This window comes from Aythya ferina (assembly GCF_964211825.1).
Source record: "Aythya ferina genome assembly, chromosome: 3".
NCBI classification, from domain to species: Eukaryota; Metazoa; Chordata; class Aves; order Anseriformes; family Anatidae; genus Aythya; species Aythya ferina.
The window spans coordinates 74,805,641-74,832,213 of record NC_140298.1 but is presented as its reverse complement, the minus strand read 5'-3'; the positions used below and the strand labels follow the sequence as shown (position 1 = coordinate 74,832,213).

Below are 26,573 nucleotides of genomic sequence, written 5' to 3'. Positions count from 1 at the left end.
TACCAATGACTTGATTCCCTCAGTGGAGCCATTTAATTCCCAGCTTGTTTGGACAGAGCATTGCTGCTACATTTTCTCTAGCATGTGCAAACCTTTCAAAACATAGCACATACTCTCTAGTGCCTCATATTATATATGAGCAGTTAGGTATATACATGTATGCACATAGAGTATCTTCCAAACAAAGCTGATGTGTTCTTTACCAAACATTGCACCTTCTGGGCTGCAGTGATCCTTCATGATTTTAGTATTAATAATTCAGATTGAAATAATTCATTCTTATACTCAGAACTAGATAAATAAAATGATGTTCACTTATGGGTTGCCTTAAGTGCTTTGTGATGGTTTCACTGCAGATAATTTATGCTAATGATAATCTAGAGATTATTTATTTATTTTTAATGCAGTGCAGTACATTCTCCTACAGGATATGGATTCTCTTGCAGTGAGAGACATATTTGGTGCTTGTGGCCAGCTGGAGACAATCTGAGAAACAAATCCATCTCTGACTCCATTTAGAAATGCAAGTGATTATCTGGAGAATTTTAATGCCTGGCTTTTATAATTTACTTAAATTTAGATATGGAAAGTACCTATTAAATATTTTCACTTAGGAAATTGAGTTAGCTTTTACAGGGACAGACAAGTACCTACAAAAAAAATGGAAGAGGTTTATTTTAATGTACAGTTGTCCAGACTACCTCATTGTGGGTACAATGAAAGATGTTACAATCATTATATTTTTGCACAAGAAAGACTAAAACATGCTTATAATTGTCCTTATTTTTGTTGTTGATTTGTCTTATAATTTTAAGCTACCATTTTTTTCTTAAATAATCTTCCTTATCCTAAATGAGTCATATTTGCTGCTTTCTATGTGTCTGGAGATATACATATATGTAATTTTACTCTAGCACAGAATCTATTAATGAATTAGAATCTAATAACTGCATGGCATTCAGATGAGTCCACAACCTTTTACTTGCTCTCCTGAGAGAACTCAGTGGGAATGTATGTGGAGAAAAGTGGTATAAGGAAAGACAAGTATCAGATTCATTTTTAAATTGCCTAGTAATCATAGTCTAAATTTGTACCAAATATGAACTAATTAAAATACCAAAATTGACATAGGTGAAAATAGAAAAAGTAAGGTGAACCTTCCTGGATATTTGTAACAGGGATGTTTACAAGTAGGGATAATAGCGGGCTAAGAATAATGTAAAATCTGCTAGAAACATTGATAATGAAAGTGCCATTTGCCAAAGTTGGCAGCTGTAGAGGGTACCCAGTTTATTCCTTTGGGAATCTGGGTGCCCTAGATCCATCCCACCAGCTTTGCACCCCCAGTACCATAATGACAGTAGTCCTTGTAACCCATGCTCTTCCTGCCTAGGCAAACGTTAACTCACCAGACTACAGCTGTCACAGCTAATAGAAGACTATTGCTCCTTGAAGTTGAAAATGATCACATTTTAATTACCTTATACATCAGCATGGTGTAATTGTGATTTTGTTCTTCAAAGAGGGAGCATTTGTTAACTCTCCAAACACCAAAACCTGGCACAAACAACAAAATGAATTTGTTGTCTCTAAAAAAAAAAAAAAAATAAGACCTGCAAACTCTTGATGCTGCCTGGTTTTACTTTCCGTAGATATTTACTGTGCACTTAATTACAGCCCACTTTTATGGATGGAGCAGTTGTTTATGTTGTGTACAAGGGCAGATCTGCTGCCAGTCAAATTCCCAAAGGGCTCGATACACGTAGAGAATAGGAGGAGCATCAGGAGCATTACAGATTGCAGCGAGCACATCTCATGTAAAAGTCAGAAGAGCAGAAAAGAGAGAACTTTAGAGGAGGGAACGAGAAAATGCAGTAACTGGGAGAAGAACATGCTGCTTGAGGAAGAAAAGCTATAAGCTGACAATCACATATTCAAGCATTACACAAGCAACATGTCACGGCCACCAGGAAGAAAGCAGGACAGCCAGAAAATAGTAAGATATTTTTGTGATGTGCAACTGAAATTGTGCATGGAGTAAAAATAAGCTATTATTGTATTGATGTGTTTTGTGCAGATGTGTTTCTGAATAGCTTGAAAGTACAGAAAGGATGTGGATGAGTCTGCCAGTATTAGAACAGAGGTTCTGGCAGCATTTATACCTACAGTGGGATGCTCTGGTGGACTGCCAACAAGCTGCCAGCTATTAATATGTGGCATTAAAAAATAAAAATAAAAATAAAAAAGGCAAACCCATAGGACTTGGAGTCTGATTTTGAGCAGTAATGCTAGTATTTGCTTTAGAAACATTCATATATCTCCAGCTGCCTGGAGACATGACATGAAATTATTTTCAGACAGTCCTTCAGTATGAATCCTGAAGCCAAAACTCTGTTCTTATTTTGGATAAAAGAAGCAATGCCAGCCTCGTCTCTGGCACATGAGCAGTTACAGGAAGAGTTGGTTCATCTGGGGCTGCAGCATACCTGGCACCTGCTGTGTGTCCCATAAATAACAGACCATGTCTTCTTTTGAGGTTTGTGTTGCATAAGCAGGGATCCTTCTTCATGCTCCTAATGTGACAGTTTTTCATGCACAAGGAGTGCACTGTGATAGGATCTCAACATGTGGCTTTAAGGCTGAAATCTGAATCTTGAGAAGACAATGGTAAAACTGTACCACTTGTCTTTAAATGTTGGCTTTGACCATTGATCATTTAGCACAGATTTACATCAATTAGAAGTTATGTAGACTTCCATTTATTTTTTTTTCCTCTTCACTTCATCTTAATATTGTCCTAAAGCTCAGGCAGTTATTTTAAGCATGCAGAATTTTCCCAGGACGACTTCTTTAGCTGCATGTTCATAAAAAGGAGTATTTTGTGCCATTAAAGATATCAATTATTGTTCTTCTTGTTCTCTGCAAGTGGTATTTAAAATATGAAAAAATCAGATAGGAAAATTCAGTTTGGAGGACACTACTTTTAATCATTTGTTCTGAGACATATGCTTTAACCTTACTACTTAGCATCTTCTCCCAGAAAGTGGATGTTTTGCTCTGTTTTAAATCACCTGCAACATGAAATGAGTCAACTCATCCTGAATGATGCCAGTTCTTTGAGTCAACTCATCCTGAATGATGCCAGTTCTTTATGCTTCAAAATTCCTTTCAGTGAGAACTAGTCACCACAGTGGCATAGGGCATTAGCCATAGTGTTTCTAAAAGTAAGAATTCTCTCATCAACAAACACAATTTTGTCTCAGCCAATACACTTTGCAAAGGTCTGGATAACAAAATCAGTTTTAATAGCAATAAATAAACAATTAGTTCAAAAGTCAGCAGGATTAGTGAAAACTCCTTTTTAATTAAATGTAGTTCCAGGACTATATACACTCTCTTAACAAAGGTCACAGTACCCTCCACAGTTCTGGTTCCCCACTGAGATGTCTTCAGTCACCAAGACCATTCTGCAGTCACATGCTCCTATCCACATTGCTTTTCTCATACGACATTCATATGATGGTTATCTCATTTCTCTTCCCCACTATACCTTCAGTTCTCTTCTGCACCCCCATCTTAGTGACAACAACTGTACCATCAGTTGTCACCAACATCCTGTCATCTCCAGAGCCACCGATTTCCTTAGTATGTAATGATTCTTCATATGTGTATACCTCCATGAAGTGTGGTTGAGATTATATGGTGAAGTCAGTAGCTTTTAGGAAAAACCTGATAGAATGACAGTGGGATCATGTAAACCTCACGTCCTTAGGTGATCTGACTCTAAGCTCAGATTCTTGATGTTTCAGGTCAGGAAGCAGCATGAGGGTGAACAAAGACAGACAGAGGTAGCTGTTAGATGGGGCAGTGAGAGTGGCAGTTGACAGAAGCAGAGGTAGTTGCCAGGGCTTGCACTAGGGACTGTGAAGTGCTCAGTGATGGAATCAGGAGAAGGGTGGTGCTGTTTGTACCCCACTGGAGGTGGTGAGTACTGGGACCCCCTGCCAGCCATCTTTCTGTTCTTGCCCCCATGAAACCATCGTATTTGCCAAGGGTGAGCTGGTACAGTGAGCTCTCCAGATCAGGATTTCTACACCTTAGATTACATTCACAATGTGTCCCCACATTGGGAATGACTGATCTAAATGTCTTATGGATTTATTATAACATATTGCATAAAGTGAGGTACATTTGCTTTTGCTACAGAAATCACTTAGAAATACTATGTGCTAAAGGAGAGTGTGTAGTGGAAAAAAAAATATTCTTATGGAAAACTTCAGTGTTCATGGTCATTACACACTGCTAATACTAAGTTTCTTCAGAATTTATTTTAGTTTAAAATTTCTAACTGTCTAGAAATATTTTACCATAAATACAAAAGAGCAATACAGAAATAAGGCCACAGTAGTTTAAAAAAAAAAAAGCAACAGTACTGTGTTAGAATAGAAAATGTTTGCATCTAAAAGTATAATCATGACACACCTGTATACATATAACAAACTGAAGAGAGGTTAAGTTGCTAGTAAGGAAAAGAAAACATAAGTAATTGTAGAAAAGTGATAGCAAAAACAAAGTGAATGTCTAACTGGGCACTTAACTGCATTTTTTCCTTTATCTTTAGTTCTGAAACTCTAAACAGGCTTAGGAAAGACATGGACACAAAGTTTCTAAGACTGGAGTCTGCTCAGAAACAGAGACCTAAGTGCTTAGAGAGCTGTAGGGTCAAAGAAAGAATGAGTTTTGATATGAGTTGGGGGCAATGGAGAAGTTCCAGAAGGCTCTAATACAATGTACCTATTTCTGAAAATGGAAAATTTGGTGGGTGACAAAGGTCTCCACTGAAAAAGAAATATAAGAATATAATGTAATTAAAGTTAACTTAATTTATGGGAAAAAAATACTGTGTCAAATAAATAGCTTCTTTCTCCAACATATTGAAAGAGTGGTCAATAATGCACTTTTATTATTATACTTTGCTTAGGTTTCTCTAAGGCATTTGTCTTGTTACAACACAGACTTTTTGTTGAGAGTAGAACAATACAGAACCTGTACAACATCCACTTACTGCATTAAGAACTTGTTAATGAGAAATTGGCAAATTGTCCAATGCTATTGTAAACAGGAGTTATCACCATGGTGAGTTTATGATAACACTCCATGCTACTTAACATTTTAAACAGTGACATTAAAATGGAAAAAATTAGTAAACTCCAAGCTGTTGATGCAACGGGGGCAGGAAAAGGTCTCTCCACCAAGCCATTCTTCCTGTTCTATGTTTTCATTGGCATTTACTATTATTTTTCCACTGACTATAAACAAAAAGCACCTCCAGCCTGCCCACATGCCACAAGCCTGTAGCACTTCCTTGAATTTATTCCTGTCCAAGAATTTAATGAGTGCCAACCTAATCTCTTAGGCCTAAAGGCCAGCTGCTACTCCTGCTAAATACAATCAGTTCTGCAGTGCCATGGAGGTGATCTGGCAGGATCCTGCCCTAGGGGAAGGAGGGAAAGAAGTTTCCCGATATAATGACATAAAACTGGTAGAGAGTGTCCAAAGGAGGGCTACAAATATGGCAAAAGGTAGAGAGGGAAAGACATAGAATCATAGAATCATAGAATCATAGAATCATAGAATATCGTGAGTTGGAAGGGACCCTTAAGGATCATCAAGTCCAACTCTTGACACCGCACAGGTCTACCCAAAAGTTCAGACCATGTGACTAAGTGCACAGTCCAATCTCTTCTTAAATTCAGACAGGCTCGGTGCAGTGACCGCTTCCCTGGGGAGCCTGTTCCAGTGTGCAACCACCCTCTCTGTGAAGAACCCCCTCCTGACGTCAAGCCTAAATTTCCCCTGCCTCAGCTTAACCCTGTTCCCGTGGGTCCTGTCACTGGTGTTAATGGAGAAAAGGTCTCCTGCCTCTCGACACCCCCTTACGAGGAATGTGAGGAGCCGCTGGGTTCCTTTGGTTTGCTCAGCCCAGAGCAGAGCAGGCTGAGGGGACGCCTCATGGCAGCCTGCAGCTCCCTCACAAGGGGAGCAGAGGGGCAGGTGCTGAGCTCTGCTCTCTGGGGACAGTGACAGGACCCAAGGGAACGGCATGGAGCTAGGACAGGGGAGGGTCAGGGAAAGGTTCTGCACCCAGAGGGTGGTTGGGCATCGGTACTGGCTCCCCAGGGCAGTGGCCATGGCCCCTGATCTGCCAGAGTTCAAAAAGTATCTGGATAATGCTCTCAGACATGTGGTCTGGTTTTTAGGTGGTCCTGAGTTGATCCAGGAGTTGGACTTGATGATGCTCTTGTGTCCCTTCCAATTTAGGGTACTTTATAATTCAATGATTACTTGTAATGACTGGTAAAGAAGGGGAAATGTCAATATGACAATGTGACTGATTCTTTTTTGCTTTGCTCATTGTTACTCTTTACACTTTTGCTGAATTATAGATTGTTTTCATTATTCTGAGCTAATATTCTTTAATCTTTTTTTGTTTGTTTGTTTGTTTGTTTTTTGCAGTGGGGGACAACTGATGATCTGAATCACATCAATCATACCTTTGTGAAAGAATTGGAATTTCACTGTATATACTGTTCCTATTATAGAGGGGCTAATAGTTAATTGCATCATTTATTCTTCCTGCAGTTAAATGCCTATCATTAATTTTGGGTGGCATTTTACAGCATTTATCAATTCAGCATTCATATGTACTGTTGCAGGGCACAGGAATGTATCTGATGAAAGTAGCTGTATCCCAACAAATGGCATTTCTGACTACCAAAAATCCCTGTGCAGAAACTAAAGTGATGATTAAATCAGGCTCTGTCACACTTAATCGTGGATTTCAGTGATTACATGTCAATGGACAGAAGCTTCTTTATTAATGTAAATGGTATTTTTTTTTTTACTTTTAATACAGTAGCAACTCAACACCATGAAAACATTTAATTATAATTTATTTCATTTTTGATTTCCATCTTTTTCTGGCAGAGCAGAGAACTTTTTGTGCTGACGTATGGGGCTTTGGTAGCCCAGCTGTGTAAGGATTATGAAAAAGATGAAGATGTCAACACCTGTTTAGATAGAATGTAAGTACTACATTAAATATACAGCTTCATTGATAATGCTATTTGTCTACCTGTATATTACCTATATACACTACCTGTATATTACCTATATGTGTATTTGTCTCTTAAATTTATGACTTCCAGCACTGTCAAGGATTACAGAGATAAGGGGGTAAGGCTTGATATTCTGTAAGCAGAAATAACATTAATTTGTGAATTATGATGAGCAATTAACCTTTGAATTCTCAGAAGAAAGGTGTCAGGATTGTTTTGATTGTTTACCTGTATTCCTTGTTAATACTTTGTTGAGCTAGTTAATAAGATAGACATAAATTTCATCTCCTATTTTCATGTACTTATTTCCAACTTCCTTGTAAACTCTCCTCTTCTGTCTTTCATATCTATGTTATTTCAATCTTCTCAAGCTTTTTACTTCTCACAGGTGTTTCCCAGGTATAACATGCATTTGTGTGCCTACTGTCCACGTGGCCTTCCCAGGGCTTCCCCTCATCTAGCAGGACTATGGTTTGTGACTTGGATGCTAAGAAGTAATCACACTACCAGGGTCCTTCTGTAGTCAACAATCTTCCTTAAGGGTGCAGTTCAGGTGTTTCACTTGGGCACTTTCAATTGGCCTCTGCCCATGGATCTGTTTTCCTCAACTAAGGGCCAGCAGGCCTCTCATCTTTAAAAAGACCATACAGCAGTGAGTGACAGCACAAATGGTCAATGAGAAACTTTTTGTTTTGTTTTGTGTTTTCTTTTTTTTTTTTTTTTTTATATACAGATAACCACTTTGGAAAATGAAGATCCTATGTAGGAACATGCCATCTTTACTAAGATTCCTAGTCACTATCACAGGTGAAATAGTATCACAGAAAATTAGTAAGAAAGAAATTTTGAACTGGTTAACAAGAAGGTATAATAAGATGCTACTCAGAAGAGGAGAGCTCAGACATGCCAAGGATTTACAACAATCAAGCTAGACAGAATACCTAAACACTTTACTCTTAATCTGAAAACTTGCAAATGAGTTATAGTCCAATAGCTATTGATGGAAGCAAGTAAAAATCATTGATTTGAAAGATAAAGTAATTTATTCACAACTAAAAAAGGGCAATATCCCTCCAATTTTTATTTGATATTAATACCTCATTCAGCTCTGATGAAAATAATGAAAAAAAAAAAAAGAACAATAATAATAGACTTGTATCTGATGCTATGGTATCAATTAGGAAAGGGTAGTTTTGGAATATGTGGAGACATATTTTGCTCTTTGTGGTTTTGTTATTATAGCTGTTTCTATAAGATCTTTTTGTTTTTCTCAATAAGAAAAAGACTCGATAAAATATTGATAGTTTTCATTGAAACAATATGATCAGCTTTACTTCTGTGATGATAAAAGGAGCCCATCTTGAGGAAGAAACAGATTAGCAGATATTCTATTCTGATCTCTCTAGATAGGTATATACATAGATAATCTGTTGTGAGATGGGTGTTTTTCACCACATAGTTGCCAAGTATCAGCTTGCCAATTTATTATTGTTTTGACTTTGCAAATCTAAGGCATAAAAATTGAAAAGGATCTTGTGCATCACTAATGCATACCTTGCTAACTGCTGATGACATTTACCAACATTATTGATATTGATACTTAGGCAATAAATAAATATTTCATCATTTTCTGATGCATGAGATTCTACAGCTTCAAACCTCATGCTGCCAAGAACACTTTCTGTCTTGTCATCACATTGAACATCAGATCACTTTTTGGCTTTTTGTCAAAGACATGGTAAAAAATCACTAAGAAACTCCATTGACTGCAGCCTTCCTTGCAGAAGGTTTAAGGCCTCTGACAAACAGGCAGAAACTAAGAATATCCATGCATATGGACATGAAAAATTCCCTTAAAACATTTCAGAGTTGGTTCACATTCTTTCATAAGGTTTCTGTCCATCTCATAAACTTTCCTTTTTATTTCAAATTTTCCTTTTTATTTCAAAAAAAAAAAAAATAAAAATAATGCTCGGAGCAATACAGGCATAGTTATTGTGCATACTGTGTTGTTACTGACCCTTTTATTTACATGAAAGCTAGAAATAAGTACTTGTTTGATGAAAATTTTCATTAACTTTCATTCTTTTTTACTTCATTTCTCTGAATTTGTAGTATTTTAAATACAAATAAAGGTGGTGGTACATTGACAACTTCTGGATTTGTTCTGCAGCTGTTAGATGGAGGGAGATAACATATTAGAGAAAAGGTAAAGAGGGAATTGTGGAGGAAAAGCAAAGAAGGAGGTGAAAGGATAAGAGGATAAAGTGAAGGAGATAAGGTGTGTATCCCTTTCTTGTGAATTTGCCTGACTCCAGAACTCTGCAGTGAGGGTGCCCAGAAATCCATGCCAACCCAGAGATGAGTGCTGTGATTTCCTTGGTGTGAGATGAATTCTGGGGATCACATAGGAAAGGAGAAAATCCTGTCCTGTGTAGTCCTATCCTATTTTCAGTGACAAAACAGTATTAATCAGCCTTCATTTGTGTACTATTTATATGGCTTTATATATTACAGTCATATATCTGCTATCTCATATTTGTTTATATATGTAAATATAAATATATGCATGTATATATAGTCATAATTCTTATGATGTTTGCTGGGAATATCATGCTTAAAGGAGTATGGTTCTTTATATGACTACATGAACTACATCTTACTGTGCTGCAAAACGTGGTAGAAATAAGAATCTAGACCACAAAAATCTGATGTCCTCAAAACCATTCCTTCAGAAACATGCACATGGTTTGCTGAGAAAGCACAAGAGAAAGATTTGGGAGATAGTAGGTGTGAAAAAATTACTTTTTTGAATGTTAATGTTCTTTGTTTTCCCCCTAGGGGATATGCCATTGGCATAAGGCTGATCGACGATTTTTTAGCTCGTTCATCTGTGAAACGGTGTCGCAGTTATTCTGAAACCGCAGACATGATTGCACAGGTAAATAAGATTTACATTCTGTAGAACTTTGTCACCTTCAATGGTCTTAGCTTTTCCCTCCTCCTCCATCAATTCGTTCCAGAACAGTTATCTGCATTTCTTGCTATATCATGGTTGTCTTAACAACAACAACAAAAAAGCTGTTCTCCACAACCAAACCCATGCTTCCTTGGGTGAAATATAGCCTTTTCCTTATTTACATTCTCACATCAATCAGTAGTTCATACAGGTTCTCCTTGAGAGGAAATACCAGTTCCTAAAGCACCAAAACATAGCATAAAAATTTGATGCTTAATGAGATGAGAATCTTGCAGTTGGTTTTGATAAACCCACAATGGCAAGTTTAAAATAAAGAATCATCAGAAACACAGAACTGCTTCACATGGGTAATAGTTTTGTATCTGAGTTGAGGACACACACAACAAAGTGAGAGCTGTGAAAGGGTGCTGACTCTTGATCTAAACTTAAAGTCATTTAACTTCAAATTAAAGTCATAACTTCAAATTATTCATTAAATAACTTCAAATTATTATTACACCCCCCCCCCCCCCTTTGTTTTATTATTGTCTAGGAATGTAAATGGCTTAAGTATCTCATATAGATTCTTAAAATTCGATATTATTCCTGCCATCTGAACTCTCTTCAGCATTTCCTTATTATCTCAGACATTTTTTAACCTTGGAATGGTAATACTAGGAAGAAGCTGCAGGATTTTCTGCAAAAGCAAGACTCAGCAACGGAAGAGAAGTAACTTAAGAAAGGAAAATGAGAAACATTTCTCTCACTCTTCACCAATCTAACAATAAACCAAAAGAAAAAATAATAATTGTGGGTACTTCCTCCCTTTTTGATGGAAAAATTCCTTTTGAGTAGTCTTTCGCAATACTGCCAGCAAGTAAAGATCTAGGAGAAAATTTAGTAGCAATAATGAAGTTCTAAAGACATAGCTTTGACCCCAGGGGCAACCCTATGGAAAACTTGAAGAGAAATCCATAGGATGTCTAGCCCTTCTAGACAGCAGAGACACTGTAAAGGAGGTGGTAGTTTGTGGATATGAAGTTGGCTCAGACTGATACCCACTCAGATCATTGTGAATGATTCATTTTGTCCTTTATGATTTTCATCTATGAAATGTTGTCAGTGAAGATATGCCTGAGCTTTCCCAACGGTAAAAATTAACCACACTTTATAACAAAGAACTCTTTGCTAGGTGGTCATTTGCTTTAAGTGGAGAGATTAAGGAATCAGTTAATATACCAGAGGTTTGTTTAGAGGGGATTGTTTTGGAAGACAAAAGTATGTCTGGCGTACTTTTTGAGAATTACTTAAGAATTACCAGCAGCATCAGCTAAATATGATGTTGACTACAGAGCTGGGAAACACCAGGCTATTTGTACAGTCTATACAGTATAAACACCAGCCTGTCAATACTAAGGCAGCAGTGTATGCTAGTAGCACAGGCGTATCTTATGTCTAAGTGATTCTGGCTGGTACCAGGTGTGATCCTGCTCACATTCGTCACACCGCGTCAGAAATACTTAAGTTACATCTAACTGAAGTGGTGGGACAGAAGTAGTATTATCATTCCAAAATACTTGTCTATGATGGCTGTCATAGAAATAAAGGGCCTCTCTGCATTTCCTGTTGCAAGTATAGCTATAAAGTAATTCACTGCACATGCACACATGTAAAAGACACACACACCATAATCTGCCAAAGTTTCAAGCAGAAACCAGTTACATTACAAAAAGCTAGTCATATTCAGCTAGCTCATAAAAGAGTAGAAACTACATTTTGTGCTGAAGCAAAGCGTGCTTTGGAGTCTCAAATCAGAATAATGTATAACAAAACCTGTCCTTAGCAGGAGCTGATGCAGGGTAGAGGATCCACTGGTGGTAGTGAGGTCAGCTGAATGAAAAACATAAGGGAAGCAGCATTTCAATCACTGTGTTAAAACATGCTGTCTCATTAGAAGAATGATGCCAGGCTGCAAAAACACCTTACTGTTCTATTTCATGTTCTTCTTCAGATGGCGTATGTTCTTTGTTTTCTCTGCATTTTCATATATATGCCAGATTTCTGGTTTGCTGAGTCTTGAATTTCCTCGTGGTTTCCTTATATACAGTTGCTGTAGTATAGCTGAACCATCATTGTCCAGTACAGGAAATCCAACAACAAAATACAGTGAGAAGTTAACCATCCAAATAAGAAAAAAGATACCATTTCCCTTTTGCTACAAGCTGGACATCAAAATACACTTACTGAGAGAAATCATATTACTCAGAAAGATTGGAAAAGACTTTAAAGCAGAAAGTCTCTTGAAAATTCTGTTTTCAGCAAACTAAAAGAGGAGTTCTGTGGAAGTATATTCTTTCTGAGACAAAATATGATATGGAAAATGTTTTCATGTGCCTTTGCCAAGCATTTGTGAAGCAGTCTTCAAGAGCATTTGTCTGATGCATATGCCTATGAAATATATGCAAAATGACCCAGGGAGTAACTGCAAATACACTGTTGAAGTTGCTGGTTCAAAATTACACAACTTTTTACATGACCTCTTTAACTCTTCAGTAGCAGTGTTCTCAACAAGGAGAAAAAAAAAATAAAAAGTTTAAATACTTCATTGCACTAACTCTTAAACAGAAATCTGTTTGAAAATGACTGTGTAGAGTAAGACCGGTTAAAAGGTTAAAACAATTAAGACAGTTAAGCAGCTAAAGTAGTTAAAGCCAACCATCTTGTACGCATAGCTGTTATCCTGCAGTCCTTTGGAAAAAGACGAAGTGCAAAGACGAAGTCTGCAAGGTCATGCTGTGGGTGTTTGGTGGAGAATATTTCAGTGTAAATGGAAAGAGATGAAACAAAGGAAAAAGCAGGAGTATAAAGCCAGCTTGCTATACTGAGAAATAAATAGTGGAGGAAAGCTGTACCTAAGGCAGTCATTTTCTGTGATCCAGTGACTCAGACTGCAGAGCCTGGGGTTTACTGCTAGTTTACATGGGACTGAAGGAGGGCCAACATAGTTTGGTGATGAGCCAGAGCCCTTCTACACTGAGTTCCCATGGTGTCCCCTGACTCTGCGTGTTCATGCTGTGATTTTGCGTGGTTACAGTAGGGACAGAATGAAAAAAGACAAAACAGGCCATGTAAAACAGGCTTTCTGCTAACTGGTAAAGTGGTATAAGAGAATGGAAACCATCTGAGAACAAAGCTCAGCTGAAGAAGTATCATCCAACACTGAATTCAGAGTTTGGGTCAGGGTATAAGTGAGAACTACTTTTCATACAATCAGAAAATCATATGAAACAAGGGTGATAATTTTACACTATAGACCTGAAAAAATCAAAGTTTTACTTCAGTCCCTCCTCAAAAGATTCCAAGCATCACTGATCTGATTAAAAAAAAAAAAAAAAGATGCAAAAAATTAACCAAAGAACTCAACATTTATATTTAATCTTAGATCTTCTAGTATCCTAGACCTAGAAGCTTTCATAGCACAATGCCATCATGCCCCAGGAGGGGTTTGTGTGTGATACAGATGGCAGCAGCTGGACAATACCCATGAAAGTCTGACAGAAGCTGACAGAGTTCACAAAGCTGGTAAATGTTGTTTTACAGATCTCACCAGTGAGCGGGAAATGCAGATTGCTGTGCTAAGTGGCAAGCAGTAAACTGAGACATGAAATGCTGCACTGTAAAGAGTAAAGGATAGTTTGTGAGTACATGGGATCAAGAATACATGACAAGGCCTTTGAAGTATTTTATTCTTCCCAAACACTGACTGGAAAAGTACTAAGAATTAAAAGTATGCCAGCAAAAAAGTTATTTTGGCTGCCCTCCCCCATCTAAGTAGATGAAGTAATCTCCTTGATTAATCTTCTTGTTATATCATCTGATTTTATGGTTTTATTTTTTTTTAACAGTGTCAGTTACTTTGCACCATTACTTGTATATACAACATTCTGTAGAGTTGTATATACTACTGGGAACTCTTCACTACAGGGACTGATAAGGTAGTGGATTCCCAACTGTTTCAGTAGTTGTAGAATGCATCTGATCACCGTCAAAATGTCACCGAATTTTAGTCTTGCTGCTGGAGAAACAAAGGCTGCTGGATGAGAATCTGAAAAAGGGCAATCTCATGTTTTTATTTGTTTAGTGCAGAGATTTCTTGTTTGACATTAAGCAACACATAATCTCATAAAACAGCAAGTCACATTTTCAAAAGAAAGACAGCTGTGCTTTTTTGCTTTTTATGGGTTCATTTTAATGGCTGGCTATGTATGTGTCTAAACAGATATTCTTTTTTTATTCCATTTCATAAAAATAGCAATGAGGCAAATTTATGGATGCAAGTTTCAAAATGGTTCATTCATTTTAATTCCCTTTTTTGGAGTCCTGAAGAAAGATCGCAAGGTCTTTGTTTTACCCTCAGAGAAGTTGTACATGGTACAACTTTAAAGGAATTTCTCTCCAGTCATAAGCTGGTTTCCAAAAAACAATTTCATTTCTTATCTATTCAATGAATAATTTATGTATGTGCTTAAATTACTTACGAGAGTGAGACCTTTTAACAATTTGCACTTTATAGCTTTTTAATGTTGTCTTAATTTGGTGCACTATTGCACTGCAAGCTGGCTACTGGTTTTGCATAGTTTCCTTGCAAGTTCTCTTTAACACCGGAAATTTTAACAATAGGATTTTGAAAGATTCGTCATAACATAATGCAAAACACAGATGAAATTAAATCAAAAGCATATGAGGGCCTAGCACATTTAACCAGTTACTGTCTTGTAAGAAAGACCTGGAGTTTGACAGAGGGGCAGATGTGTACAAGGAGTGTTAAAAGTACTTAGTTGAGAAAACTGGTTTCTCACTGAGGGGAAGAAATAAGTAAACTGAGGTAAAGAACACGGAGTAGAATTGAACAGACATTACCTGTTTATTTGTTCATTCATATTTGATTGGCATCAGAGTTAATGCAAAATCTATTTCCTAAGAGAAAATGTTTATTCCTTTTTTTTCTTTTTTCTTTTTTCTTTTTTTTTTTGATCACTTTGTTTTGGATCGTGTTGAAAATGAGCTGCTGTGGTAGCTACTGAACTTTAATTCATGGACAATGCTGATACAAAACAGCTTTTATAATAGCTGCTTGAGGGACAGAGTTAAATCTGCCAAAATCAGATTCTAGCTGAAAAAAATAGGGTCAAGCTGGGTTTTATTTCTGTCTGTTTTGATAGAAGTATTCCAGGAACCGCATGGCAATTGCATTAAATCACAGACATTTTGGAAAGACAACACAGTTAGAATAACAGAGCCCTGGGAACAAGCATCAGCAAGGGCTGAGGCGCCTATCAGGCACATACTGCAGCACTCAGCACTCAGCAGCTGCTCTTCAAGGTAAAGACCAGGCTGTGAGGCACAAGGAAAAGGGGGTACAGGAGAAACAGCTCCCTGTAGCTGGCTGGGCAGAAATGCTAGCTCTGTTTCATGCCATGGGGCCGCTGAGTGCAGCCTGTCCCCCAGCAGCCCAGTCTGGAGGACTGGTAGCCACAATCAGCACCTCCTGGTGCTCTCACCAGTCATCTGGTAAGGGGGAGGAGAAGACAGTAGATCCCAGTTGTGTCATTCCATGAGAAATAAGAAGGCCAGGCTGGGAAGCACTCGCACTTCATATGTTTCTGACTACTCAGATGCAGAGCTTTGAGCACTCTCCTGAAGAAGAAAAGGTTGCCAAAGCCAGAGGTGGGACCCCTCAGTCCTCCTACCTTGTCTTGTTCTGCCACATACACTTTTACCTTTGTGTCCCAGCTGTTATAGGACAGTGAAGTCCTCATCCTTACATCAGCCCATTTGTTTCACATACCTATTGATGATCTCCTTAACCTACTTAGTGTCCTCCCTTTTGCATTCCAAGTTGCTTTGGTTTTCTGTGGTACCAGTGAGGAGGAAGGTGTAGAGATAAGGCAAAGGAAGTAAAGTAGTAGCCCTGGATTTTCTTTCAGGAGGTGTGGGGTAGAAACCTGCATGGACTGGAGGGTATTTAGTCTTCCCTTATAAACTGCGTGTGATAAACATTCTCATCTTCTGCATCAAAGCTTAATACAATGTATCCGAATGGCTGAGCCTCTGGGGTCAGCCTGAATGCTCCGTGTTTTGGCTAATTTGTCACAGAACACAACTATTGCTCTTGGAGATTGGGCAGAACCCAGAGCTTCCTCCTTCATTGCCTGGCTACTTACCGTTGCAATTCTCTGTACAAACGTGTGCTGGAAACCAGAAAAAAGCACTCCTGTTCCTGCCTGGGAGTTGTGTAGTTGTAGAGATGCACGTGTAAATGGATGAAGCAGTGTGGAGATGGCAGTACCATATACCCAGCACTGCAAGTAGTAGCTCCCTCTGGGAAGCCACCGAAAAACACTTTTAGTAGGGATTTAATTTGGGAATTGTACTTTATTATTTTAATAAACATTCTGGCAAGTAGAAAACTGATTATATGAATGTCAGAAAAAATAGGTAAAGACAGCAAATCAAAGGGAATGTGAAATTGTTACACAGACAAAGATTAGGTTGTAATCATTTTTCTGGTTGAGATCAGAAGATCCATGATATGGGCTTTTACGAAGAACATCCTTCCAGTCTGTTGTAATCACACAGCCCATTGTGTTCAGAGCTTCCCACGTACTCTGGCCATTTGCTACCATGAACTTAGCAAAGCGAAATGCCGCAGTTCTGTGACCACCTGCAGGTCTGACTTACTGGTGTCAGACATGCCTGCTGTTGGAACTTTTATGCTGGCAATGTGGCCTCTCTGCTTTCCATTGCAACAGGTACATTTAGGCATACAACATGGTCCAAGTCTGCTGCGAAGTGGGGCAGCCAGGATAAAAAGCAATATAACATTTGCTCAGAGACCACAAAATCTTCTAAAAGCACAGAAAAAATAAATAAATCTAAGCAGATAGTGGAAACAGCTCTTGGATTTTGTATTTTTAAAATGTAATGGTCTGTAAATGCAGATAGTTGTGACATTGTTAGTTAGTCTTTTTTTTTTTTTTTTTTTTTTTTTTTGAAAATAGCCAGGCAAAGTATACTGGTTTGTTGATAAGAGTCTGATTCAACCTGTGCAAAGATATGATTCTTTGCAGGCTCAGGGAGATTGGCAGAAAAATGCTGCATAAAAGCCTACCCAGTAACCCCGGGGAAAGAAACTTGGCAGAAACTTTGTGCCTCTTTTACACAGCGTTTGCAAAGGCTCAGGCAACCCGTGAGAGAGCCACGTAGTGAACTCCACGTGCGTGAGCTGAAGCAGAGGGCTCAGGGGTGAGAGGCCTTTATCAGAAGTAGGGGCTGTGCTGCCACCCCACCTGCCTGGCCTGCTAGCCCCTCTTCTCTAGACACATTCTACATTCCCTAAGACACTAAAAAAAAAAATTAAAATCAGCCCTCTGCAAAAATATTTTCTTGTCTTAAAATGTGAAGTTTTCTTCTAGGGCCTCTATTGTATGCTGGCTGCAGACCTGGTAAAAGCAATGCTAGGCAGCTCTGCAGGCTCCAGCCAGCATCTGAAATATGCTCCAGGGAGGAGCTTCGTACCAGTACAATGGGAAGCCTCCCAGGTTCTCCGTGGGAGAAGATAATGGCAAGTAGTCTCTAGAGACAAAATATGCATTTTAATGTGCATTTTAGTTATTGTAACAAAGCTTAAGCAGCTACTCTAGTTCTGTTTGAAAATACTATTATTATTATTATTATTATTAACAAAGACATACATGTAGAAAAATGAAACCATTTGGGAATCTCAAGTTATTGGTACCCAACACTTTGACTGCAAGATTTGTCCAAGAAATTACCTGACACCTCATTGTCAAGTGAGGTTTCTCCTCCATGTCTCAGAAAGGCATCTCAGGGACAAGAAGGCCAGGGCTGAACAATGAGGCCATCCATGGCATTTTAGGTGCAACAGGAGATCAAAGACATTGGGATGCATTCAGTGACTGAGTACCTTGGTACCACATAAAAAAATAATTAAAAAAAAAAAATCACTGTGCCTGGAAGTGCATGGAAGCAATACCTTTACTTTCTGTGGACTGTCGGAAAGCCACACATGTATTATTTTATGCACATATTTTGAATAGTGTTACCTTATGACAGTCTTTTGATTTACATAGGACAGGTGTGCTATAAGGCCTTTTACATAGGATATTGTTTAAAACCTCCCATAAGTCATTATTCAATCCTCTTGGCTTTTGACCTGGAGCCAGTAACATTAGCAGAGCATGAGCCTGAAGTGCCAGTGAGGACTACAGTCTTTTCACTGTTGTGCAGAAGTAATTAAAAAAGACATAAATATAAAACTGGGAGGGAATGTGATCAAGAAGAAAGAGACCATTATGAAAAAATATAGATGAAATCAGCTGGAAGTATGCTATATTAGCAAGATATAAAAAGGCTGAAAATATATATGTTATCTATGGTATTTCCCTTCTGTCTACAAAGTCTAGTGTTGTCTCTCTTTCCTCATTGATTTCTTTCTGGCCTTCTTCAACTAGCCTGTGAATTGTGCTGTAATGCTGTTGGCTACTGCTGAAAGAATAGAGCTGGGAAGCATCTTCCCATGCCTGAAAAGCTGGCAGGGGAATAACCTCCGGTTTCTTGTTCTCAAAAAAGCACTTCAGGTTTCGCTCGCTCAGCTTGGTGGCATACAGCTGGAAAGTCTGCTCCAGTTGCTCCTTCTCCTCCTCGGCATACACCTTCCAGAACATCAGCTGGAGGTGGCTGACTTTTGACTGGCAGCTGGCACAGCAAGTGGTTAGCAGGGAGAGAAGGGCCATAGTCACTATCACACACCAGCCTAAAATCTGGGGGGGGGGAAAAAAAAAGGAACAGGTGTCAGGTTAAAGTGGCCCAAGTAGAAATGCTGTTTAAATCAAATGTCCAACAGTGACTGCTCTTTGTACAAAGGGCCTGCTGCTCCTCTGGGGGACCTACTCCAGACATCACTTTCCAGTTTTCATTTGTTGCCTGCCATTAGTCTTAATGGGCCTGCCACACCTGGACCAAAGGAAGGGAGATGAAGTCAGGGCTAAGGCTTCTCCATATTGTCCATTTTGATGTCTCTTTATCAGGAAAGTGAAAGACAGTTGTTCTTTAGGTAGAACACCACAAAAAGTTGGCTTATACTAGAGACTGTCTAGCCACAGAGACAGGCTTTGTCTCAGTTTTTAAATGATCCTATTTATCAGGGAGTGTAGTGATAGGACAAGGAGTAATGGCTTTAAACTAAAAGAGGGAAGATTTAGAAATAAGGAAGAAATTTTTCATTCAGAGGGTGGTGAGACCCTGGTACAGGCTGCCCAGAGAAGCTGTGGATGCCCCATCCCTGGAAGTGTTCGAGGCCAGGCTGGATGTGGCTTTGGGCAACCTGGTCTGGTGGGAGGCGTCCCTGCCCATGGCAGGGGGTTAGAACTGGGTGGTCTTTAAGGACCCTTCCAGGACAACCATTCTGTGATTCTGTAATGAAAGGAACTTGAATAACAATTGCTGAAGAGACCAGAGCAAATGCAATGGCAGGTTCAGGAACAGAGTATCTCAAATCAGACTTCAACCACAAGACCACCATGCACAAAGAAAAATCCAAGAGAAGTCTAACTGATCAGTCAAATAATGTTATGGCTGTATAGTGTAACTGTAAACAGATTGGACCTGAGAGCAGAAGTAGTGTCTTGATAATTTAAAGATGATTTGATGAGAATTTATTGAAAAAATCTAATGGTCCAGCATGTAGCATATTGAAATTGCTCACTGAATTTTGTAGCATAGGGGGAAAAGTGGACAAGTTGAATAAGATGTCATGATCACTAGTTGGTATAAGGGTTTCTATCTCCTGAAAGCATTCATAGAACACAGCAAGAATTAGATTTAAGACACAGTTATGAATTGTGAGCAACTATCAACCTTGATCAACCTGTGAGCAAGGGCTGAGAGTAGAAAAATGTGCTAGCAATTGTTTTTGTAGGATGTTCTCCTTTAAGGGGATCAGGGGTATGAATGCAAATTATTCATGCTGAGTACTGCTGGTCTAGCCAACAGCTTTACTCACTTACTCCACTGCAATGTGGACATAAAAAAATTAAATGAAATAAAATGATTTTTTTTTTTTTCAAATGGGGCAAAAATTCCAGTGTGGAACGGATCTTTTAGGTTTCAGAAACCCATATGAATTAGAACTGATTTGGTAGTGATAATATGCGGAGTGATGTTGGAAAAATAATGGCCAGTAAAAGTCTGTGTTTAGCTGATGGAACTATAGAAAGTTTCCTCAGGGAAATATGTGAAACCAGGAAGCCTAACAAACAATTGTTTTTAGGAACTGTTATGGAAGAACGGTTTCATGTTCTTTCATTCTCTGGTCACTTTGTACTAACTGTTGATATCTGTGGGTATTTGAGATATTGCTCTTTTTAGCAGCTTTTCACTCTTTTACAGCTTAGAGAATGAATGTATGTATTCCCATGCTATTCCCACTCTGAGCCTTTGGCCTTTCTATTTCTTTCTTCATTATTTCCGTCTTCACTATTTCCTATACATAAAACCTTAAGTCTTAGAACTATTTGTTGCTTCTTTCTAAATCTCTCAATTAAATTGCCTTGCCTGCACTGCAGTCTTTGTCTGCATTCCAGTCCTATTTGCCTGAGGACTTGAAAATAAAACCAGGTCTTGGGTAGGAAACAGTTCCAGATGGACACAATTGTCTGGCAAAAACTTGCTGGCTCCACAGAATGTTTCTTCTTCCTGCGCTTTGCTGACAATCATCTTTCCATCATTTTCTGTAACACTTTTTCTTTTTTCTTTTTTTCCTATGTTTTGATGGTTTTTTTTGTCTTAAAATTTATTTACATTACAAGGCAACAAACAGAACTGTAACATAAATATAGTAAAATGTTATCATTTTATCTTAGCCTTGCATATTCTGGTTTTATTTTAGTGTTTCTTCCTTCCTTCCTCCAAGAAGAAAAAAAACATGCTCTCTTCTGGCATCATAAACTTGAGAAATGCAAATAGAAACAAGTTAAATAAATAATGCATCACAAATCTGATTTCCCAGTATTTTCTCACTGCTACTGATGCAACATTTTTTTACAGTGTCAATAGTAGTATAAAAAAAAAAAAAAAAAAAAAAAGAAACTGTGGTATGGATTTTTAGTTGAACAGACCCCTCTGGGTGACATCTGTTAATCTGGCTTCCTAAACAACTGAATAATGTTTTTCTCTTCAGAGCTGTCTTCTTTCAGAAAGATAGCTTTAAGTTACCTGGCCTTACTGATCCTGACTTCAGTGGGACCTCCCAGGAAACAAGTCATGGCTCAAGCTGAACAAAGAGATTGATTATTGTATTTGGCAGGACTGCATCATGCTAAAACTTGGTTTATGTAGAACCAACAGTTTTATTTTTGCACCTTCCACAGCAAGTAGTACAAACTCTATGATTCTCTTTATTTGTTTCTCTTACCTGTGACTGTGCCTGAAGAGTTAGCTTGAGTTCCTCACTCTCTGAAAAGGGCATGGTGCTTTTGCCACAGGCCACCTTGTGCAGCTCCTCAAAACACTTCACAGATTTGTTGCGGCAAATGGCATCTAAGTAGGCAGGATTTCTCAAGCCACTCAGGGCACATTCATAAAAAGTCCCATTGAGCAAAGCCACCGAAAGCCACATCACTGGTGCTACCAGAGCATTTAAAGTGATCTGTCCAAAGATGTAGAAGAAATGGCAGATATTCCCTTTGGGGAATATTTTTCTGGGGTTCACCCAGCAACCTGTGAAGAGCTTCCAGGTCTTGCTGTTCAAGAAATATCCAATGACCAGCAAAACAAAAGCTGGGGAGAAGAGAAATACTAAACCATACCTGAAGTTTTCATTGCTGCAGGGACATCTGAAAGCAACAAGAGAAAATACACGTTCGCTTCCCAGAGTCAGCAGAGCCATAAAACTGTAACCAATAGCAGTTCTCCGGTTTATAAAGAATTTCAGGATTGTTTGGAAACCATCCATGTCCGATGATACTCCCTGAAGAGGTAAAAATCAAAACACTTGTATCTTCAGCTGTTGGAGTCTGTAGCCGTGTATTAGGGGAGGGCTCTTCAAGGGAAGCACAGCCTGCTGCCAGCCTGGCTGCTTCAGCGCTGTCTAGATCCTGTAATGATGTCACTGTCTGTACAAATGCACACACATGGGGACCCCTCCGCGAGCAGGGCAGTAGAAAAGCACACAATGCCCTGTTATCAAATACATTTGCAGTCTCGGCAGTCTTATTCTTTTTTTTTTTTTTTTTTTGGCTCTAAATAGAGAGCAGAGTAAATGCACACACTCACCAGTTGCAGGAGTTCCTGAGCTGTGATTATCAAAGTTGCCAGCAATGTAGGGAAGGACCTAATATGGAGCTAATGGTCCCAGGGGAGCGTGACGCCACTGAAAGCACAAGTTATAACAATAAAACTGTTTTGTATGGTGCTGTAAGCAGAGGAACATCAAGAACAGAATAAGCAGCCTTACACTGTACTTCCCTGGAGTAACACGTAGCTCCAGATTTCTTTTTCTGGCTCCAGCTGAGTGCAGAAGAGACAAATCTAGTTTAGTCTCAAGCCTTTCTGCCCCTTAGCCCTATTTACCTTGAGCAAAGCTAATCTGCAGGATGGTGCATCCTATAATTTATTCTCTAGATTCAAAGGGCAGAGTTTCATGTAATCATAGGATGGCTTGGGTTGGAAGGGACCTTAAAGATAATCCAGTTCCAACCCCCCTGCCATAGGCAGGGACACCTCCCACCAGACCAGGTTGGCTAGGGCCTCATCCATCCTGGCCTTGAACACTTACCTCCAGGGATGGGGCATCCACAGCTTCTCTGGGCAACCTGTGCCAGTGCCTCACCACCCTCTGAGTGAAGAATTTCCTCCTAACATCTAATCTCAGTCTCCCCTCTTTTAGTTTAAAACCACCCCCCCTTTTCCTATCATTGTCTGCCTGAACAAAAAGTTGTTCTCCATCTTTTTAATGTCACCTTTAAGTATTGAAAAGCTGCAATGACATGATCCTGGAGTCTTCTCTTCTCCAGGCTGAATATCCCCAGCTCTCTCAGCTTGTCTTTGTAGGAGAGGTGCTCCTGCCCTCTGATCAACTTCACAGCCCTCCTCTGGACCTGCTCTAACAGCCTCACATCCCACATAGTGCTGGGGGCCCCAGACGTGGATGCAGCACTCCAAGTGGGACCTCACAAGGGCTGAGTAGAGGAGGACAATCCCTTCATTCGATCTGCTGGCCACTCCTGTGTTGATGCAGCCCAGGATGTAGTTGGCCTTCTGGGCTGCAAGCACATGCTGCTGATTCATGTCAAGCTTTTCATCCACCAGAAGCCCCAAGTCCTTCTCTGCAGGGCTGCTCTCCATGAGTTCTTTTCCCAGTCTGCACTCATGTCCGGATTGCCCCGACCCAGGTGCAGCACCTTGCAGCTGGTCTTTTTGAACCTCATTAGGTTCACATGGGCCCACTTTTCAAGCTTGTCCAGGTCCCTTAGGACAGCACCCCTTCCTCCTGGTGTGTTGACTATACCACTCAGCTTGGTTTCCTCCTTTTGCAGGTTGCTTTCAAGATGTACCTTGGGGTCACCCCCAGTGTGAGCTGCAGTAGTGCTGCAGGTAATGAATTCTCTTTAATCCTGGACAAAAACCCATTGGTGGACTTTGTGGAGGAGCTGCCAGCAGAACGAGCATCACTTTGCTATTGCAACCTTCTCTGTGGGGTGATTCGAGGTGCCTTGGAAATGGTAAGGAAGTGCTCATCTGTTTTCTCTGATCTTTGCTAATGAGCAGAGACACAGGAAAGCAACACCACTTGCTCAGATAACTGAAGTAAGCTTAGTAGTGTTCAGCCCCCCTCTCTGATTAAATGTCTATATTGGCATAGGAAGGGCCAGGCTGATCCTGGATGCCAAGAAGCACACAGCTTAGCTCACTGAGCTCAGTCTCAGCTGCGCTCCTTTGGTGGCTGATGGAGCTGGGGAGTCAGCTAACACAAAGCAGCCAGAGCCAAGGGGTCATGCTGCACTTCTCATTTGATCCTTGATCCTGTATCATTTTCCTGCATAGACGTTACAGTAATAGCCGTCCCTGTTTCTTTCCAAATGTATGAAGACAAATAAAGCATATTCGGGTCACAGCAATACAACTGCAGATCAGGCGAAAGAAAGAATCATGTGATGTTAAAACCCAAACATCAGAAGGGTATCAGATGGCATTTCAAACTTAATTTCTCAGAAATTTAAGTTCTCAGAACAAAGCAAAACACTGGAATCATGATTAACACATTATTCAAATTCCAGTGTACATAACCTTCCTTTTTATTAACTTACTTTGGAAAGATATTTTTAAAATTCTAGAAATCTGTTTCTTATGAAGCCTGTGAAAGAGGGTCCCCTTGTGGTGAGAGATAAGAAGATTGTCACACTGGAGGGGAAAAAAAAAAAAAAAAAAAAAAAAAAAAAAAAAAGGAGTATTTCTTTGCTTAGCTAATCAAACCTGCTTCTTTCCAGGTTCACTTAGCGGCAGAAGTGACCTTCCTGCAGGACAGGCTGAAGGGTGATGCTGTGACAGAAATAGGAATTACATTTTTAAGGAAGGCTGAAGACAGAAAGCACAGAAGAAATAAATGAAAGAAATATTGGGGGAAACCTTTGCTAAGTGATGTTTTGCACCTTTTGTTTCTGAAGATAACGTAGAGGGTAAAAATGTTTCCTTGAGTCAGCTGCACCACTCAGATGTTGGAAGGGTGAAGAGAGCTGGGAAGCAAACAAAAGGGCAGAGCAGGGGGAAAGCTATCTTACTTATCATGACACAGGTATCGATGCTAAAGATCAAAGAGGCCTTGCCCTTTCTTCTCACATAACCGTGCTCTTGAGCTCACTGGAAGTTTTACCTCAGTATTTAGTGCATGCCTGATACAAAATATTCAATCGTACAGCCTGCTATTTTTAGCTAAACATGACTATCTATTTCCATCTTGTCTGTTGGTGATTAAAAGCATGGCTGATAAGAGATGCTTTATTTCCCTGTCTGATTGGGGTTCAGAATAATAAATCCTTTTGCTGTGACTACCAGATGTGGTTTCTCACTGTGAAGTGTATGCTTAGGTATGTGATGATTTGCCACTCACAGTTCTTTACATGAGGAATCCTTCTGCCTCTGATACCCAACAGACATGCAATTTGTCTGGTGTGGGATGTAGTGTGTTAGGGCTGTTTCCTCTGGGCTGGGGTGCCTTGTGTGTGCATCAGGCAATCATGGCAGTGCTGGTGTTGCTCCAAACTTTAGCTTTTGTGCCATTCCCACACTGGCCAGCTCTACAGGAGCACTGATCCTCTGACCACACTGAAAAAAGACATAGCATATTTGATATATAACCACCGTGGATCTGTACTTCAGTTAAGGAAACTTCAATAAAAGGTCAGTGATTGCCATACAACCAACTTGCTGGTCAGTGTGCGTGTTCTTACATGACCTTTGTCAACATCTTCCTCTTGGCAATGGACTTCTGTTATCACAACATGACAGAATTAGAGAAACACCATCCTCACAGGCACTTGGGTAACAGGAAAGGTTTAATGCTGTCTGGTGTAATGAAAGAAACCTGGGTATAGGCGGGAGAAAAACCCAGGTCCCAAATCCTCATGCAGTGCCCTACCCACAGAGCCAGCTCACTGCAGAGCTTTAAGAGAACAATTTTACACAGAGTAAAAATTAAGCTTTTCATTACTCACCCTTGGGCTCAGCCCAGTGTGTGGTAATTGCTACAATAAGTTACAGCATGTAACAACATGTTATAATGCACAACAAGTTCTCTAATTGCTTTTTTGTAAAAATTAATCTTAAAGTTAGTGTGGAGTTTGCCTGATTTCACTGCCTGTGCAGGAGCCCTCAGCAGGTTTTTTCTGGTTGTGCCCAAGCTCTTTGTGATGGACACTTGGCAACTCTGTCTGCCCACAGAGGTGCTTTCCAAGGCAATGGCCATTTTTCCTCTCTCTAGCAACATCCTGCCAACGGAATATTCTCTGTTTGTCATTATCTGCAGAGTGAATAGCCTGTGCCATCCTTCTTTTGTGGAATACTATTCTCTTAAACCTCTGTTGCATTAGACTTTCACACAGGTGCATGCCCCTTCCTTCCATGCCAAACGTTTGTGGTGATATTTGGTGTAGGACTCCAAAGCTGCTGCTTTCTATATTTCATTATAAACAGCCCAATGAAACCTTTTCTGTTATTTAGATTTGATAAGGTTTGGAAGATAAATTTCCACAGTGCAAATGAACATATAGCAGAAATGCCTGAGCCAGTCAAGCCAGCCCAGATCTGAGATTGAGCCTGGAGATAACGTGATACTGCCAGACTAAACTGGGTGCAGTTCATACTCATTTCACCTCATTCTGGTGAAATCAGGCATCTGGTCCTGCAGCATTTCCTCCTCT

At 39.6% G+C, this 26,573-nt stretch overlaps 2 protein-coding genes across 3 annotated transcripts in view; one reads left to right on the top strand and one right to left on the bottom strand.

Moving 5' to 3' along the window:
• Window positions 1-22,475, bottom strand: part of LOC311434044 (calcium homeostasis modulator protein 5-like) — a 30,825-nt gene extending 8,350 nt beyond the window's left edge. The window contains exons 1-3 of one of the 2 annotated variants that reach the window (XM_084513881.1): window positions 22,432-22,475; window positions 21,572-22,126; window positions 16,493-18,920 (exon numbers count right to left, since the gene is read on the bottom strand). In XM_084513881.1, coding sequence (XP_084370007.1) covers window positions 18,531-18,920; window positions 21,572-22,111 — 930 coding nt within the window. In that variant the 5' untranslated portion in view covers window positions 22,112-22,126; window positions 22,432-22,475 and the 3' untranslated portion in view covers window positions 16,493-18,530. Of the gene's footprint in view, window positions 1-16,492; window positions 18,921-21,571; window positions 22,371-22,431 lie in introns of those variants that run through there. The other variant, XM_084513882.1, reaches the window with a different exon arrangement.
• TRAPPC3L (trafficking protein particle complex subunit 3L) lies at window positions 1,781-25,577 on the top strand. Its single transcript, XM_084513884.1, has 5 exons — window positions 1,781-1,996; window positions 6,988-7,085; window positions 9,960-10,059; window positions 23,694-23,879; window positions 24,645-25,577. Exons 1-5 carry the CDS (start codon window positions 1,955-1,957, stop codon window positions 24,762-24,764), a joined length of 546 nt encoding a protein of 181 aa, XP_084370010.1. The 5' UTR covers window positions 1,781-1,954; the 3' UTR covers window positions 24,765-25,577.
• Window positions 25,578-26,573: the final 996 nt, after the last annotated feature.

Coding starts and splice junctions, on each gene's coding strand:
- TRAPPC3L (XM_084513884.1), top strand. CDS start 1,955: ATGTCACGGCCACCAGGAAGAAAGCAGGACAGCCAGAAAATA. Junction 1,997..6,987: donor AGCAGGACAGCCAGAAAATA/GTAAGATATTTT, acceptor TTTTTCTGGCAG/AGCAGAGAACTTTTTGTGCT. Junction 10,060..23,693: donor CCGCAGACATGATTGCACAG/GTAAATAAGATT, acceptor CTCCTTTTGCAG/GTTGCTTTCAAGATGTACCT.